General features: G+C 44.9%; 1 protein-coding gene across 3 annotated transcripts in view; it reads right to left on the minus strand.

Annotated features, from left to right (window-relative positions):
- camk1da (calcium/calmodulin-dependent protein kinase 1Da) overlaps positions 1–17,176 on the minus strand; it is a 29,386-nt gene extending 12,210 nt beyond the window's left edge. For all 3 annotated transcript variants that reach the window (XR_015099142.1, XM_086102735.1, XM_086102736.1), the window contains exons 1-3: positions 16,897–17,176; positions 5,070–5,201; positions 3,840–3,914 (exon numbers count right to left, since the gene is read on the minus strand). Coding sequence is in view for 2 of the 3 variants with exons in the window: in XM_086102735.1 (XP_085958861.1) it covers positions 3,840–3,914; positions 5,070–5,201; positions 16,897–16,994 (305 nt within the window). In the remaining variant the exon portion in view is untranslated. The remainder of the gene's footprint in view (positions 1–3,839; positions 3,915–5,069; positions 5,202–16,896) is intronic.
- Between the last annotated feature and the right edge of the window lie 1,810 nt (positions 17,177–18,986).

An 18,986-nucleotide genomic window follows, 5' to 3' on the forward strand; every position in this document is an offset into this window, starting at 1 on the left:
CAGGTGAAAGGTTTGTGCTTGCTTAATAGAGTCGATATGACCTCCTTATTATTGCCCAGATGCCACCCCCCCCCCCCCTCCCCTCCACTATCTTTGTTCATGTATCTATGCCAGTGACGTATAGTGACAGGCACAGAAATTAATTGCACCTGTTACCGTTGATAGAACAGAATAGATGCTTTGCGCTCAACAGGTCCGGGTTTCCACACCAAGTCAGTATCTGGTGTACGGGCACGTAGCGCCCTCTGCTGGACAACTCCGTCACGTAACGTGAAACTCTCCTCACGCGTCAAAAACACAGCACGCGAGCGCGTGTGCAAAAGCGCCATTGGCACGCCCATCCATGGATGCGCTCGGGCTTGTTGTCACGGTAACAGATCAAATTAAAGCTTGTTCAACGGTAACTTTTTTTTTTTTTTGTCTAAGCTTCAACAACCACCATACTGCCCGCCTGGCTGTGTCAAATGTTTGCAAATAAGTAGAGCGTCGCAATCAGGGAACCGACACAATGCATAGGGAAACATGTGAAAGGGAAAGGAGCAAAAGAAAAGACTGAGGTAATGTAATCAGCCCCCCCAAATTAGAAATAATAATTTTTAAAAATTGAATAATCAAACTCAAACGAGAACACTCATCGAGCTGCCATCAGCCGCAACTCACAGTCAGACACTCCCACACAGGCTAACCTGCTCCAGTTGTTGATGTCGCTCATTAGACCACACCCCTTAACTCATTCAGTACCAGCCAATTCTAGACCAAGTCTGAAAAGACGTTTAAAAACGTCTTTGGGAGTGAATGAGTTAAAAGCATACAGGCGATACACAAATATGATGAAAAAAAATCTTTCAGGACGAGCTTGTGAATCCAGTCATTACTAATGCTGGCACGCTACGAGACGGTAAACATTTCAAAGTTGACACAGGGCTCTCGTATAGAGATTGTACGGAGAAGTGAGTGCTTTCAAGAGAAGCCTAAAAGTTTCATAACGTGAGGAAAATAAAGGGCAAACCAAGTCTTTCTCTATTGTTTTTTTCTAGTTGTGATCCAACAAAGAAGGGGGAATTGCTTTTACTGTTGGATTTTTCTTGTTATGAAAAAAAAAATGACTGAGCTCATAATGGGGACTGTGGTCAGAGGTTGGTTGTGATTCGGCTCCCTTTGAACGACTCTCTCATTTTCAGGCAGGAGCAGGACGGGAAGTCATTTCAAAAAGCGACGGCAGTTTTTATTCGTGTTGCTGAATAAGGCAATCAAAATATCAGGCACAGTTGTGGCTGCTGGCTCTTTTCAATTTGACCGCTAAATGTGCAAAGAAAAAAAACAACAACAATGGAAGGCATAAAACCGAGGAGAAGATCAAATTTCATTTTTTTAACCGCTGTCCTTCATGGTTGACTTTTTTTTTTTATTTCCCCTTCGGCTCGAGGCCGCTACAATTTAGACGTCTGTTAGAATTTGGATCATTTAAAAAAACAAACACCAATAGTGAGGCGGTGATGAATTGCAAATCCTGGGAGGCCTTGTGTGTTCCACGAATCGTATTTAAAAACATGATAAAGATGATTCGGCGTAGCGACTCAGCCCAGTAACACCATTTATTTGGATTTCAATGGCCGTGAATAGAATCATCCAACAAACTGATGCACTCTTCCTTTTCAAAGCGATTCTCCCTCCCCCTCCCATGATTGTACACAGGCTTGAATAAGCGTTTTCTGTCAATTTTGAAAACCGTGATCGAAATGCTTTTTGCTGGGTTGTCGCATTGGTGCGACGGCCGAGTGCAGCCTGCGGCGCAAAAAGGCCATAACAAATGAGATTTGGACTAACTTGATTTGATTCTAATTTATTTATTTATTTATTTATTTTGCTGCTCAAGCAAAGACGTGCAATAAAAGATGAAAAGCGTGTCTCACGGGAAGCATGTCTTCATAACATGAAGGGTGATACAGTGATGCCTCACTATTTCGCGGTTCGTTTATCGCGGCTTCGGTGCATCGCGGATTTTTTCAAACATTCATAAAAATAAAAAAAATGCAATTTTTTTTTTTTTGAAGTCCGCAAAAATCAGTATCCAAGTGTTGTTTACTATGCGTGCTACTGTGTGCGCACTCTGCTCAAGCGCTAAGGTCCACGTGGGGCACGTGCGTGCGTGCGCACGCATGGGGTGGAGGTGAGTGTTTGTGTGTTGCTGAGAGAAAGAGAGAGAGAGAGAGAGAAGAGAGACTTATAAGAACAAAAGCAGGTCTCTCCATCCTTAATTGTCTAAACAACCTTAATTGACTAATCATAAACACACTGCTGCACGAGGAGGGATCGCTGGCCTGTGTGTGCGTGTGTTAGTGCGCTCTGCTCAAGCGCAAAGGCCCACGTGGGGCAATTAAAAAAAAAAATATATATATATATATATATATATATATATATATATGTTAATTGGTCGCTACTTCGCGGATTTTCGTTTATCGCGGGTGGTTTTGGTCCCCATTAACCGCGATAAACGAGGGATTACTGTATCTCCAAGTTGATCGGGTGCTTGGAATTCACAATTTATTGGCAACGTTGAAACAAGCTCCAGTTCCGATGTAACCTTTGACCTTGTAACTATGGTCACTGATGTGCACTGACCTATGAAGGACCTTAAACGAGGTGCGAAGGGACGAAGGAGAAAGAGAACACGAACAAAAGGAGACGAAGGCGATGGAGGTGAGGAATGAGAAACGCTGATGGACAAAGACGCGGCGGATGGGTTTTTCCAAAGGAACCTCTCAGCTCATCTGAGACCACTTCACTGTCTTTTGGCTGGCAAAAGGCCACGTTCCAATCGCAAAGGGCGGACAATGGGAAGCTCAAAAACTGCTCCCGGGGGAAGTAAGCTTAACTTTTGCTCCAGTAGGACGGCAAGCGTGAGCGGTTGAAATCTTATCAGGAGGCTTGCGGGCTGCAAACGGAATGGCTCCGCTAATGAGCTAATTGATGACGACAGGAAAGTTTGTGCCGTCTGGCCAACGGGAGGGATTTCAGTTAAGCGCATCCTGTTTGGCCGACGCCAAACACAAAAAGTGTGTGCCGGAAAACAACTCGTATTCGATGCCATAAGACGTCAATTTCGTCTAGATTTGATTGACGAATGGTGAAACGAAGCAACTGCTGGACAACGTCTGTCATGTCAAAAGATTCTGGTGCAATGGTAAATAATCCACAAACAAACATAGATTAACCCAAAAAGAAATAAAACGAAAAAAAAAGAAGACTTTTCAACGAATCAAGGAGAAATTACAATGTCACATCTTTTACTCCACTCCCATTTCCTGATTAAATGTCCGAGCAACTCTCTCGCCTGCTGTGTTTGGATCAGCCGAATCAAGAAGCCCTAAACATGAGCGCTAATCTCCTGACATGGAGCAACAAACAACGCCCGCTGTTGCATAACCCCCCCCCCCAAGGATTTGTATTGAACTTGACTCAACTGTTTCCAGAACAGGTGCCAGAGCAATGTTTCGTCTCGTTTCAACCCGGAGAGGAGGTCAGTAGGCCGCCACCCAAAAAGTGCCGCCACATTCGCCTTTTCTGCCGTTATTTTGTTATGACGTTAATTATGACTTCAAGATGGCGCCGCAAGAGTGGCTGCCTTTACAGCAGCGCCTCTACTTTTTGTTCTTCTACTTTCTTGCTTTCATAATTTTGCTGCTGTCAATTGGTTAATTTCTCCATTGTGAAAGGAATAAAGGCTTTCTTCATTCACTCCCAAAGACGTTTTTAAACGTCTTTTCAGTCTTGCTCCAGAATTGGCTGGTACTGAATGAGTTAAAATGTTCAATATTTTCAAAATCGGTTCAACTCACAGTTGCATAATGAGATAGAGATGATCCGGACTCTCGTAGATGTCCTCCAGTGCCACGATATTTTCATGCTTAATCCTGCAAAGACAAAAACCAAGAGTGTCAATCTGCTTTGACCCTTTCGTGCACCCCTTGTAACCTGATTACGCGATAAGCTGTCCACTGTAGTCACCGCTGTCCCTCAAAAGGGTTAACAGAAATCACGCGGAGCCATTTGGACAGAGTCGCCTCGACGGTTACAGCACGGAGAGGAGCGTTACCCTAATACCTGGAACACGAGATTTAGTGTGGGCGTGTGGGTTAATCATCGCTTGCTTTGGGAGCAGCGGTAAATCCCCACAAGGCATTCCCGGAAGGTGAATAGAAAAGAATCATTATGAGTGCGTCAGCGGCGATAGAGCGGGAGTACCGTGATATGACTCATTTGTAGTCGACGCGGGCACACAAAAGGCGTACGGGTTTGACAGAGAGAATGTGCGCGGCCGAGTGCATGTGTGTGTGTGTGTGTTTAAGGGCTGCCGGCAGTGATGGCAGCAAATAAGAGTGTTTGCAGAAGAGCCTTTCTCAGATGCTACAGCGTTACATGATCAAGCCACTCTCATTTATCCAAGGCTCTTTTCCAGCTGTGAATGGGGAATGTTTGTTCGCATATCAGCTGACTGTGATACATTTAATTAATTTATTTATTTTTTTGTGGTGGGGGGGGGGGGGTTGTCCTATTAGCTCATTCAGTACCAGCCAATTCTGGACCAAGTCTGAAAAGACGTTTAAAAACGTCTTTGGGAGTGAATGAGTTACGGCTTTAGAGCCAATTAAATCCAAAACGACAATGGTGATAGTCGCACCATCTGGAAATGTGTCGGCAAAAAAATGATGTTGGTCTGTTCATAGCGTGGCGCCCTTTGTCCCGGAAGAGTTTATCACAGAAACAAAGAAAACATTTCCGCTTGATACAACAGCCATAAAAGACGGATGTCACTTCACAGGAGGAAATATTGAATGCAGAAGCGGTCGCAAAGCAGTGTCCGCCCATTCTAGTCGAGCCATATTTTCATAGTGATGACGAACGTGGCTACTGGAAGAGCCAGTGTGTGTGTGTGTGTGTGTGTGATGGGCTTTAGATCGTGACCTGGGGGTGGCTGATAGAGGAGACGCATAGTTGCCCCAGTAACCACGAAAAAGATGGCTCATACTGGTGTGCGTGTGTTTGTGTGTGCGCGGCGCTGCTCTCACTTCCTCAGCACGGCGATCTCGTTCTCAATGCTGCTCTCTTTCCCCTTGAGGGCCTTTTTCGGAATGCACTTCACCGCAAACATCCGACCCGTCAGTTTCTCCTGGGCCAGGACGACCTCGGAAAAGGCTCCTCTGCAAAGACAAAGAGATCTGAATTGAGATTTAGCGACATATGAATGAGCGAACCTCTCAGTGTGATGCATTGTGGTTCGACGGCGCAATAATATGCATGCTGAAAAATTCATAGCGAAAAAAAAAAAAGATTTCTAAAGTCACGAGTGCTGTTCATTATTTCAGCAAGTGTGTCACATTTTGTGGCTGAGGAAAACTGGAGGCAATTCGATTTGGTTCGCTTCGTTGGCAGAGTCCACAGAAAAGTGTCACCGTGGTTACCGCCGTGATGGAGAGCCTCGCTCTCAAAACTTCATCAACTGGGCCGGAAGGAACAAAGCGAGTGGAACCGCTTCGAACGGGCGTGGGGGGGAAAATTAGCATTTTAATTACCGATGCACTGGAGGCATTTTTCCACTGACGCAAAGTATGAAATATCCCATCAGACAAATATTCGAAGCAAATGAGCCGAAATTCAGATTCGGCCACGTCTTCCATGTGTGTTCTGGGAAGTGAGAGCTCCAATCGGAAAAACAAGCGGTGTGATGAATGCAGATGAGCCCATCGCCAGATCGTTTGCCTTCAGCGTCACCAATTTGCCACTCTGCTAAACCTCTTTCTGCGCTTAACTCTTCAATATTCAAGCCGCTCGGGTCATCAACACATCCTGGCCTTCCGCGTCACTTCCTGTCATCGAAAAACTTATATTTTTTCCACATTGTCGAAAAGACTCGGCTGTGAGCCATGAGGAAAGGGTGCCGAAAAGAAAGTTTGTGTCTAGCGCGGAGCAGAACTAAGGCACCACAACAGCGTGTCTACGCTCGCTGAACACAAGGTACCCATGTTCGCTAATTTAATACAGAATGCGCAAACGGTAAAAATAAAATAAAATAAAAAAATAAGCAGAAGAAGCACAGTCAGACACAAGCTGCCTGGCTACAAGTGGCTAACAGTAGGCCAGTTAGCTGTTGAGGTTCGCGGCTGGATGCTAACACCACATTTTCATTCACCGACACCCACGGCACTCACCAGGTCAGTCCCGCATTTTAAAGGCGCACATTCACTTCAAACGTGTGCAAGACAAAAATGAATTCCTCCTCTGGCTCACCTGCACATTTTGTTGCAAAGTCCAATTTTTATCCGATGACTCAAATAATCAAAATGGATATTCAGTACAATAAGCGATTTGAAAAATATTTGGAGACAAAGTTGACATTTTTTTAAAAAAAAAATCAATTTGCATGACAAAACTGGGAAACTCCAACCCCAAAACTCACAAAGAAGTACTTTTGCATTTTTGTTCAGCCGGACCGAAACTAAACGGCTTTACAAACATTGATTACTCATGTTATTATTCTGTGAAATTCCCTTCGTCCGTTGCGTCACGCGGGTGTGAAGAAACCAATACGTGCTTTTCGTTCCTCGCTCAGAAGGTCTTTTCATGAGACGAGTGTGTGTTTGTCCAAAAACGCCCAGCAGCTGATTAACCCCTTCATGCACCAATAATGACAACCTGTAACCTGACAACATGATCGGCTGTCCACTGTAGTGTCCGGATCGGGACTGTCCGTCAACCGTCGACACACACGCGAGCACCTGCCTGCAACCGATAATATTGGTTGTGGTTGTCTCTGACGTCAAACTCAGACAAAATACGTGCGTGGAACGGGGCTGTCTGTGCTGTAAATGCACACACGCCCACTTGAACCTTTTCATATATTCGAGACACTGGCCCACACATCAATGAGCATCTATTATAAAGCCACAAAGGGGCGTATACGGTCTCTGCGCGCAAAAGCTAATTACGCATTGCATATTCAAAAACAACCTCTTGCTGCCTGAAGGCGAACACATCATGGGGGAACTCCACGATCTAATCTCACAAGTCTTTTTTTTCCCTTGTTTCAATTATTTTTAAGTCACTGTGTCGTATCAGTGGTGAGCTATTTTTAGAACAGACCCATGGGTCAGTCATGCCGCCCTCGGGGGTAACTAGTACTCTCTGGCACCATTGTTTTTTTTTTGTGTGTGTGTGTTTTTTAATACAATGCACATTAGAGAGTAAAGCCATCCATGATTACGCTGTCTCTGTCCTCTTTCTCCTCCTCCGTGTGTTAGTGCTCACCCCTCCGCTCTCTGCTCAAAGTAAAAAAAATGTAAATAAAAATTTTAAAAAAGGCAATTAACTTCAAACAGCTCTTTACTTAACTCTACAAGAAGCCAATCATATTGAGCCAACATTAGAACCCCCCCCCCCTCCCCAAGTCATGTTTTCAGTTCTTGAAAACATGACTTTTTAAAACCACGGTAAACCGTCAAACCGCTGATTGGGCCCCAAGCCTTGTGGCAACACATGCAGAAAAACAATATCACAATACTCCCCAGCATTTATTCTTTATCCTCTGCAGAGAACGACTGATAACCCCGCCGCACTGAGAAGATGAGAGAGAAGCCGAGTCTCCAGTGCAGTACTGTAAATCCGTGTGTCTGTAACCATGGGTCAAGATAAAAGCCATCCATAGAAATCGCCACGGATATAATTTGCCCTCGATTGATGCAAACGCTCATTGATTAAAATGTCAAGCTCGCTGAAAGGGGGTGGGGGTAGGGGAAAGGTCAGGAGAGAGAGAGAGCGACAAAGAAAGGATGCGCTGAAAATGAAATTGGTGCACAGCCGCCAAACGCTCATTCATAAACGCATACGCGGAGCACAGCCGCGACCACAAGCGAGGGAAAAGGTCGAAGATTTATAAACTAACCTCACCCCAACCCCGAAATTTGATGTAATAAAAGGCCTGAATGAGGGGTGATTGATTGGAACAGGGGAGTTGGTGAAACCTCTGGAAAGCTGCTTCAGCCAGTGGCCGGTGTACTTCACGTTGCGTGCGCGTCGATGCTCCCCCCCCCCCCCCCCGCCTCGGCAAATGCATTTCCTGTCGTATGAACCTGTGCAATTGTCTCGGTCCAGCTCCGCTGCCTCTGTCGCGGTGCGTATGCGTGCAGGCGCCGTGTGTTTCTCAAGCGAGAGAGCTCGCGAGGGAGCAACTCAAATAGAAGGACAAGGTGACAGTGACACATTTAACACGGAGACCGACGACGGCCGCCGCCGCTTCTTCATTTGCAAAAGAATGGAAATACATTCTCCCCGGAAAAAACGTGCGCTCGTCAAATGCTGACAAGAAACCGATGCCGTCAGCTGTGCATTTTTTTGTGGCGGATTTTTGGGGGGAACTTATCCTCCGTTATAGGATGAAAACTCACGAAACGGACTTCAGGACAAACGCATAAAAGTACTACTTGACACGGAACTAGGTTGATGTCAAGCGTAGAGCTTCATTTGGACTGAAATCATGCTTTGTCATCATTTGCGGCCTCTTGGCGACGAGGAACTATGTTGAAACGAGTTGAGGAGTTCCATTAAGACAAAGGCTGTGTTTCACACATTTAGAGGCAATTCTTGACAGATTTTCGCTCGTTGCCGGGGAACACTCATCCCATTTCTATTAAGGACTAACGGAAAGGGAAAAGTCTTTGGCTTTTCGAGTTGCACTCTAGTCTGGAACCGATGAGCGAGTCAAATAAAAGCTGAACAAGCTGCTCGTTGTGTTTTATTTGACCCCAGTGGCCAATCCTACGTCCTCTAAAACGAGCGCGAGAATAATAGAATCGGTAAACAAAAGGGTCATTCAGAGTCTTTGATCCCTGCAACTTCAGCTCAATTATTATTCATTGAAAATACACACCAAAAAAACCAAACAAACTGAAAATCGACTCCCGGATGTCAGGTAAGCGTGTAATCTCGAAAAAAAAACACAAAGCGCAGACAGAGCATCCCTTTGAAAAAGCGAGTAAGTAGTGCACAAAAAGCCCACAAGCTCCGCCTTCTTCTTGTTGTTAACGGCGACACGACTTCCCGAGTTCACGGCTCACTTTCGCTCGAGCAAATTCTCTCGGTTGGCCAACACGTTTGGCAGACGTGCTCTCTCGTTGAGACTCGCGCACACAGGGAGGAATAATGTCATCCATGTAAATCTGCTGCTGGCATATAAATAATTAGCAGTTTAATCAAAGAGGTGGCAGTTGCCTCTGAATGGACGCGCATATGCAGACACACACACACACGGACACGCACGCAGAGGGCTCGATAATGACACGGCAAGGCCGGTGATAACACGGTCCTGACGTCACTGGCATGAGCACACACGCTCCTTTGATTTCATGCGACTGCAATGCCAAACGGCTTCAACTGTGCGGCATTGTCTTGATGCCATTGAAGCGTACATACACAGGCGCGCGCGCGCATACACACGCGCAAAGATGGAATGGATGAATGAGGCAGCGCGATGAGAAAGGGAGAAGAAGAGCGAAACGAGTTTTTTTTTGCGCGCAGACGGCTGCGAGGGTAGAGGATGACATTGGTTTTTTTTTGTATTTTCAAATCAACGCTTTCAAGTCAAAACAGAGGCTTTTGTTCCATTCTGCAAACCCACTTCACGCTCCTCGAAAGGCCGACGTGCTCGCGCCTTCGTGAAAGGGAGGCAAAGCCGAACGAATAAAATGAAGTCTACGGTTTGCTTTTGGGTGCACAAAGTGTGTTGTTATTGCGTCGTCTGCCGAGATGTTCTGGGTTCAAATCTTGGCCTGAGGGGCTGTATCAAAAAAAAAAAAAAGGACAGCGCAGGATAAGGTTTTCCCTCATCTGGCTGTTTCTCCGGAACCCTTTCAAGGATTTTCTATGTGGTTCTCACCCACATGTGGGGGAAAAAAAAAACCCAACAACAACAACAACACTGCTTAGCTGAGTCACTATGGCAACAGGAGGGTCGGCGTGATGGGCGCAAGATTCTATTACAGTGGCAATGGGGCATAAAAAGAAGACAACACAAACACACACACACACACACACGCGCTCCATTAGTAAAAACATTAACTTGTCGACTGAAATGAGGGAAAGCGAGTTAACAGCCCCCGGCGTGCCATTTCCTCCTTTTTGTGCACTATAAGCACATGCACACAGCTCATAGGCTTAAATAGTACTGTTGCCACGGCAGCAATTAAGAGCCAATTATAGTCTTGGATGCTCACTGAGGCTCCAATGGCTGGGGATGAAGACGACAGAACTCGACTGGAAAAAAAAAAAAAAAAAACGCCTGCGCCCTCTTGTCTTCTGTGTAATTAGAAAACAAATCTGCACCATTGGCAGAGAGCTGGTCTCAAAAGTGCGTCATTCCAGCGATCGGCCATATGGGGCGGCCGGAACGGCGCTCGACTCTTGCCCGGCAAATGCCGCGGCAGATGGGATGCGCACGCGGAGGCTCGATGGGACAAAATTAAACATTAACAGGAAAAAAAAAACAAGAATGGCGCAACGCGTGGCGGAATCACCACCCGCGTGTTGAGAATCAATGAATCGGAAAATGAATCGGTGAAAAAATATGCCCAAAAAAAGACATCATTTACCCTTTCAAAAGTCACGTTCACCCACCGACACTGCCATTCAGTGCTCAGACTGTCAAAGAATGGACAATGTCGGTCACACGGGGCTTCCGCGGGAGTAATAATACACAGACGATTCGGATTCAATCGCTCCTGACCTTATAAATCTCCACCATTGACAGCTTGGGATATTGCTAAAAGGTAATAAAGCGCCGTGTCGAAAAGGTGCATCTTCAGCTCAGAAAGTTTCGATTGAGAAGAGTCACGGAGCGAGACTGTGCGAGGGAAACCCCTGGTTTGAATCAGCGATGCCATTGTCAGGATTCACGCTGCAGGGTGGAGTTGATTCGAAATATCCGTCGCAGCGTTCGCAACGCGATCGAGGCAAACCTCGTTAAACGCAATCTAAAATGATTTGGTCTCAAACAGTGCCATTAAATTCCAAATCCACCATTTCACATCCATAGCAAGCATAACAGGTGCGAACAACTCAACCATCATAACGAAAGCTACAACCTGGCTCCGACGTAATCATCATTTGATCATCGCCAACGTCAAAATGGCGTCAGCTAAGCGCCTGTTCTTAAAAGCGAGCGGTCTGCCAAGAGCCTCCAGCCTGAAGAGGGTTCTGCAACATGGCCGCCAGAGTCCAACCAAACGTCGCTGATGTCATCACATCGAAGCGATGGAGAAGCAACGGTCGGTTGGTGACGCCCAAAAAGTTGTGTCAAAAGTTATGTCACATTTACGTAATGATGTCGGCGGATGTCGGGTGCTCCCCACTGCACTCGCTGTGTGTGAGTGTGTGTGTGCGTGTTACTTGGTCCTCACTGTGTCACAAGTACAGGAATGTGTGTGTGTGTGTGTGTACCTGTATTTACAGTATGAATGTGTGTAAGTGCTCCCAAATTTGTCAATGGTGTCGTCTGCCTTAAATTGCCTGTCCGCAATGACAAAGTGTGTGCCGGGCCAGCCGTCAAACCACGCGGCTGGAATTCAAAGCGGATGGGGAAACACCGGCGGGCGAGGCTGTTACCATGGCAACCGCGGTGGTATTGAATACATTTCGCAAGTAGGGTGGAGAAAATAGAAGGCTCCACAGTTGAATTTTTTTCAATTGAAAAGTGATTAGATGAAAATCGGTTTGGTCCTCATCATGTCACATCTAAAATTTGCTTGTCAGCCAACATGGGTTTGAAAAATCGGACTTCAAGCTGATTTTTGTACAACAAACATCGCCGCTTTTTGTGTTAATTTGACTGTTCTAGGTAGGACATGTACGGTGCTTTCGGGGGTGGAGACGGCATTCATATTCGGGGCTGCATCTACACGGCCGGTTGTTTCTGCCGATGCTCTTTTATCTGACAAAAACAAGCGTGTACCTGCACGTTTACTGATAGCAGCCACACAATTACCGTCGTCCCTTTGGCGCAAGGAAGGAACTTCCACCGAAGAAAAGGATGGCACTACCCCGGTTGATAAACTGTCCCTTCTGTGCAAAGAAAAAAAAAAACGCTGTAAGAAATAATCAGTGCATTTGTAGACATGCTAACCGATTTTTTTTCTCCCTTTAAGTGACACAGCAGGGGATCAGAACAGGTCGTGCCAGCTGAGATTGAAATGGATGAGCGTTGGAAGAAGACCGAATGTATTGGACGCTTGTTCCAACCCTCACGTCATCTCTTGTTTTGGTGCAAGGAAAAGAAAGTGCACCTTATTCTCCGCTTTCTCTGCTCTTCTATTCTCACTTTGCTGTGAGGCGACGTAAAACGTCTGCGTGGTGGACCTGAAGTAATGGGAAAGCCCCCAAAGACCTTCATTGTATTTATCTTTTTTTTTGCCCCACTTTAAAAGGGGACTGATGACTACACGGGCGAAAAACGAGCTCCGTTTGTTTAGAAACGGCCCTCCCAAGCTCTTTTGTTTTTTTCTCCTTACAAAAGACTAACACATGATGTAGACTTAAACAACCTCTCCCCGCGCCATCGTGCACACGGTCGTCACCGAGCTTTTAGCTCCAAGGCCATTACGAGCCGCATGCGATTGCTCACAGGCTTAAAAATAGTGCCCCGATCCGATAATGGACTATAGTTTATGGTCATTAATGCGCCGTACGTATGTGTCAATCTGTGAAGCGAGACCCCGGGAAGCCCGAACCACTCTGCATGCAAAATAGCGATTTTAGTTTCAACGCATTTTGTTTTCCGAGCGAGGTCTCGACAGCTGGTCAACGTAACGTGTATTTGCTGCATGTTCAAAAGGGGCGGGGGGCGGGGGACACTGACGCTCTGCTGCCGCTGAAATGTCGTGCCGCCTGCGCGCATGTGTGAGACTCAAATGTTCACATTGAGTCACGATACAATCCACCGCTGTGAGGGTAAAGGTGTCTGGGAAAAGAAAATATTCGATTTGGGATGAGACATAAGCAGCTGTGGACTGTCAGATTCTCACCAAGTCAAATCCTGATCGCTGTTTTCCATTTTGAATAGACTTTAAATGGTTGCTTGAATGGCACTCAGTCAAGCACAGAACTACACCCCCCCCCAAAAAAGAATTATGAGCAAATAGCATGCTACAGTATTGTTCTTTACAAAATATAAGAAAAGAAGGTCACAACCGCTCAAGCCGCAGGAAAATTTGGAGGGTTTTTTTTTTGCAGAGGATAAAGAATATATGTCTGTGCAGTTATGGTCAACCCTTGTTACTATTCCATTTATGTTAAAATAGCTTCTTGCTTTCAGGGTTGAGGACAGCGACATCAATGCTAGTTTTGTTAGCCCGTCTACGGCATTTTATGTTAGCATTACGCTAGCAAACATTTGGAGTTGTAGTCAGTACACTTCCACCAGGAGTGGTGATAAAATACTTCGAGAAGAAGAAGAACTATTGATGATCTGCAAAACCGTCATAAGAATTTTGCTGCCACCGTCTCGCGCTCTGTTAACTCAAATTTTTGCAATCAACTTCAGGAAGAAAAGAAAAATCAGCCGTGGCTTTTCCCAATGTCTTTCAGCAAAAGGGAACAAAGGTTGTCAACAGTAATAAGAAAGACACCGCCAACTCAGGAAAAATGTCATATCGTGTACACATCAATTCTTCATCCAGCTGCCGGACAGATAAGCGAAAGGACCCTGAATGCATCATCACCAAGTAAGCAATGCCCTGTGCCACAAAAGACATCTTGGTCACAATTCGAGCAGTTCGGGAGGGGTCGAGCAACTAGAGACATATGAAGAGCGAACTATACGTACAGATATCAAGGCGGAAGTGCGGAAGTGGGTGCGGGTGGGTGCTCGGCGGTCCCACAAACAGGCGGCGGGAATAGAGTCAGCAGCGGGGAATTAGAGCATCAATTAAGGGCAGCGTGCTCTGGGTGCCACAGCAACATTCCCACAATGCATCACCGTCAGCGCTATCTATTGCACACGACGCACGGGCGCAGTCACACACTTTGTCTTTCCCTTTCATGCGTTGACACTTGACTACACTTGTTAAATTATTGGCACAGCCAACCCGCATGATTTAAAAAAAAAAAAGTTTTTTAAGACTACTGTCCTCTCGCGCTTCCTGCTGAGCGGTGCAGGTGAGAGCCCTCCCATAAAAAACAGGAACCCAAGTGTTGAATTATTGAGGAGTGGACAGCGGCATACTCCCCCCTGCGGGTAAAGTGACACCCAAAAAGAGTCTCGTGCAAGACACGTATTACAAAGAAGAGGCTAATGTCGTGCGATCGTAGCCAAAATCTTCAGATAAGTCTAGTTAAGTATGGAAAGAAAATAATAAAATCCAGTCGTTTGGTGAACAGGACAAACGGTCAAACACGCAAATACAGAATGAAAATACTCGCGAGGAGCATGGAGGAGATGCTAACACTCGCTAACGTGACTGACTCCAGTCTCCTGATGTCACTCATTTGATCATAATCCATTAGAGTCACGGCAGCACACGAATGTAGTACACTGCGTGCGCGTATGTGTGTCAGGGTTATCATCTTTTGGGATTTTTACTTACAGTTAGCATCGTTTTTATATTTTGTGTTTTTTTTTAAATTCAGTTAGTTTTAACTATTTTTTAGTTTTAATTTATTTTAATGCTTCATTTTAGTTTTTATTGGTTTTAGTTTGTTTTTACAGATGGAGTATTTTTTTGATTGTATCACAAAAAAAAATTGTTTTTAATTAAAATTAGCATTGTGTAAGATGTTAACTACAATTTCCTCATGACAGTTTGAACTTCCTTCATCCAAACAAATCCTAAGACTCATGTATGAAATTAATTGACAAAGTTCAAAATGTAGGACATCTTAGTTCATCAATTGTTAGTCTTATAACTGTACAAAGTCATCAATTTTTTTAAGAACATTCGTTTTCATTTAATTTCATTGATGACTTTTTTTTCCCCAATTCAAATTTAGTTTTTTTTCTCTGAACCTCGCCTAAATACTCGACAGGAAATACCGGTAGTCCCGAGGCAGACTTCATAGGAGACGCACACACACGCAGTCATTATGTCAAGGACAGTGTGACCCACTCAGGGGAGCGGAGCATGATGGGATGGATGGGCGACATAACATCCTGTCGAGCTTGAGTCACGGGAAAATGTTCATTAAAGAACGCTCCCCCCGTAAGCACGAGCTACTGATCAAAATGAATTGTCGTACTTCTTTGTCATCCATAGCCAGCCAATCAAGCGGCCACCTTTGGGACGACAACTCATTTCTGTCGCTAATCAAAAACCGCTCCTCCGTGACCTCTTGTTTGCCACCCCCTTGTTCCATTCTGCTGCTGCATCGAAACTGGCAGTTTTGTCGAGTTAATATGTGGCTACAGCAAAGGCTATTACAGATTTTTTTTGACAGCCCAAGTCAAGCCTCATGACAACTACCTGCCCAAATCTTCCTGTTGTATTCAGGTTGAAGTCATTCTCTAAATCCCAACACTGTTAATCCCAATCTGCAGCCCACCCCGCCCGCCTCCGCTCCTCAAGGCTGCCTTCCAAACCAGTCGCAGGAAGCAAAAAAACAACAAAAACAAAACGGCAGACAGCGACTGGTTGTGGGGATTATGGGGAGCCTGGAGGCAGGAAAAAGGAGAGAGATGAAGAGAGAAACATCCCTCTCAAGACAAACGAGTGTCAATTCAAGTGGGGGGTAAGAGAGAGGAGGGGGGGGGTAAGTGTGACAACAACTGTCGCTGGTGTGGAAAGCGGCTTTCTTCAGTTAGTTAAAACCTTGCTTGCTCTCATCAACAGGAATCCTTTCATCGGGCAATAGTAATGAAATGTGGCAAAAAGACACAGAGGGCCCCACGTACAAGTGCTAAAAACGAGTCACGTTATGGTGCCACTGCTGTTCCTGAGAATAGAGAAAACTCGTTCACGAATTTTGTCATTAAAAATTATGTAAATGAAATACGACAACAACTGTTAAATCCCTGAGAATTATTCATGGTTGTTGCCCCTACATAATTAAATGTATGCATATTAATACTTCTGACAAGCATATGTTGTTTTCCGTCCGCCCACCCATTTTTGCCCTGGTGACAATTTAGGATTTTCTGTTCACATGAATGTTTTAGGGACAACAAGGTCAAGATTCGACCATCGGCCCTCCGAACTGTGCGACGGACGTATGAACAACTTGACTGCTGTGCGAGCATATGTGTCCAGTGTTGAGCAAAAGGCTTGAGGTTTGTTTCATGAACCTTTTGTACAGTAGTCAATATAACTTGTCAACCATGAACTCATGGGGCAGCAGGTTGACACAAATGAATACACGAAACTTTGTAACCAGTATATGATTTAATTTAATCCTTTTGTTCATAATCTGGATAAGGATATATAAAATTATCATTAACTGTGTTCAATTTAACACCACTGGAACTGTCAAACCGCGAGAATCAAGTCTGTTACCCATCCTGCCGGCTAACTAGGGGACCCAAATTCTCAACATAAGTAAAGAAGTTCTCCATAACATTATCCTATTAATATTTTTAATAGCCTAGTCATATCGTCATACCTCTTCGTTGACTTCTATGAATATTGTGAAAATCATAGCAATTAGCTCGATTAAAAAATATATACTGTACATTTATAAGGCATTAGAAATTAATTAATGACACCTGTTAAGGCTCCGTCCGCAACTGTAGCCCATGATCCCAAATGAGAATATTTGACGGTCCGGTGCTAAAGTCCAATGATGTCACCGCAAAGTCACTTTATTCGCACGTTAGCATGGATGCTCGAGGAACCGTCGAAGGCGGTCAAAGTTGATTCTACTCACGTCCCGAGGACTTCCTTCAAATCGAACATCTTCTTGATGTCGTCGACCTGCTTCTTCCAAGTCTCCCCCCCGCTGGTGTCTCCGTTCTCCCGAGCCATGGCGCTGCCTAAGACCGGACGGGGGGTAGCCGGGGAGAGGGAGAGAAATTAAAAACAAGGAAATAAATGTAAAGGGTTCCGAGTTTTGAGAGTGCTGTCCCGGGAGGTGGTGCTGAGCTGCGGTAGGACCATGAGAGTCCTCCAAGCAGGTTGCCGTGTCCCTGCTCCTCTCGTCTCCGCCCCCCCCCCCCCTCTCCATCTCGCTCCCGCCTCCTCCTCTTCCTCTTCCCTGGCTGTCAAGTACTCAGGCGTGCTGCAACTTCCTGCCGCAGTGTTTAAAAATAAGAGTATAGGCATGAACATTTTTATTTTATTTATTTTTTTACATCTGTCGTATTTTCAATTTGTTTTACGCTTTGCACATAAACACAATTTCTTTGATTTAGCTCATACTGGTAGATCATCAGTCCATTTTGGTTTACTAAAATTTGACCCGCAACAGCCTTACTTGACAGGAAACTTAGTACGACTGTGAAACAGTAACATGAAAAATTATTTCACTGTATTCTGGGTGATTTTCATACATTTTCTTACATTTCAGGAAGAAAGACTGACGTTGAGAGCATTTTTTTAATTGCTGTCAAAATGGGTCAAACCTGACTCGGTTGATATTTCAAGTTTTAAAAATTGGGGGCAAAACATGTTTTAGAAATTTAGACAAAATGTTTTTAACCAAATCAGGCACCTAGTATTGTTTCATTTACACTACACTTTTTTGACTCTCTTCCTCATCTCCAAATGACACGGCCCAATCGGCCGTTTTAAAAATTAAATGTACCTTAGAGCAAGAACATGCGCTCAGTTTTTCTGTTGCAGTTTATATTTTGAAGGCAAGTCCCTGCCATTTCCGGATGTACCTCATCGCCTCTGTCACACTTGACGCAACATATGCTGTCACCTGGAGATTAATTGAAAAGCTGTCAGCGCCTTTCCAGTTTTAGCAATGCAGCACAATAAAACAGCAAACAATATTTGCCCCCCCCCCCCACCTCCCCAGTCATTTCGTTTAGCATTGTTCCACCTCCATTACTTCAGTGATGTTAGCGCGCTGGGGGTGAGCTCTGATCATCACAGTCGGGACATCTGTAGAGGTCATCTCAGGCTGTACGACAACACACACTGGCCTTAATACTTGCATGGACGGAGGCAGTAAAGAAGGTGGTGGTGGTGGTGGTGGTGGTGGGGGGGGGGGGGCGTTGAGTCGCAGTCCTGGCTGCTCATGAGTATTCAGGCTGCAAAGCACTGCAGCCCTTTCTCAGCTATAGCCAAGGAAAACACCTCTGGCTCCTCACCCTCATCCCTCCTGTTCCCCCAATGGAGAAAATCAGCCTTCACATATTGTTAGTCGACGCTATTAACTTGATTAGGATTTTATATTTGTACCCCAAATTTTTCATGTGTTTTTCACCTCTTTATCTTATCCTGACCTTAATTTTTCTTTCAACATTTCAGATTAAAAACCAAAAATTTAAGAGCCCCGCCCCCTTCTAATTTCAAATTTCTGTGACCGATTCAACCTGTTCCAACTTTTCAAAACAATGAAAAAAAAAAGGCAAAAATTAAGATCTGTTTGTCTTCCAATTTCGACATCCTTTGACTGGTTCTAGCCATTCCAAATATAAATTGTTAATTTTCTCCCCCTGATTCCAAATTTCTATATATGCTCAGCTCCGTCCACATCATTTCATATAATTCTACAATTTTTTTATTCAGGCTCTCAGCATTCGCACGCGATTTTTTCTCAACTCAAGTAACGGTATACTCACCCTTGATGAAACAGACAGGAGGTGTTTTCATGGCGATAGCGTCATCTCGGTGTTGAATTGATACATATCGGCTGAGAGACAACTTTGCAGGGGAGGGGCTAAATTTAGCCTGGGTCGTTAGTAGAAGTCATCACATTCATTTTGTGCTCAACTAACAAGATATAAGCGGCGGTTGGGTTTTTTTTTTCTTAAGGCATTAAATCGCTCCCAGAGAGACTGTTTGCGC

This window comes from Hippocampus guttulatus, chromosome 22 (genome assembly GCF_054856545.1).
Source record: "Hippocampus guttulatus isolate MCC_2025c chromosome 22, RoL_Hgut_1.0, whole genome shotgun sequence".
NCBI classification, from domain to species: domain Eukaryota; kingdom Metazoa; phylum Chordata; class Actinopteri; order Syngnathiformes; family Syngnathidae; genus Hippocampus; species Hippocampus guttulatus.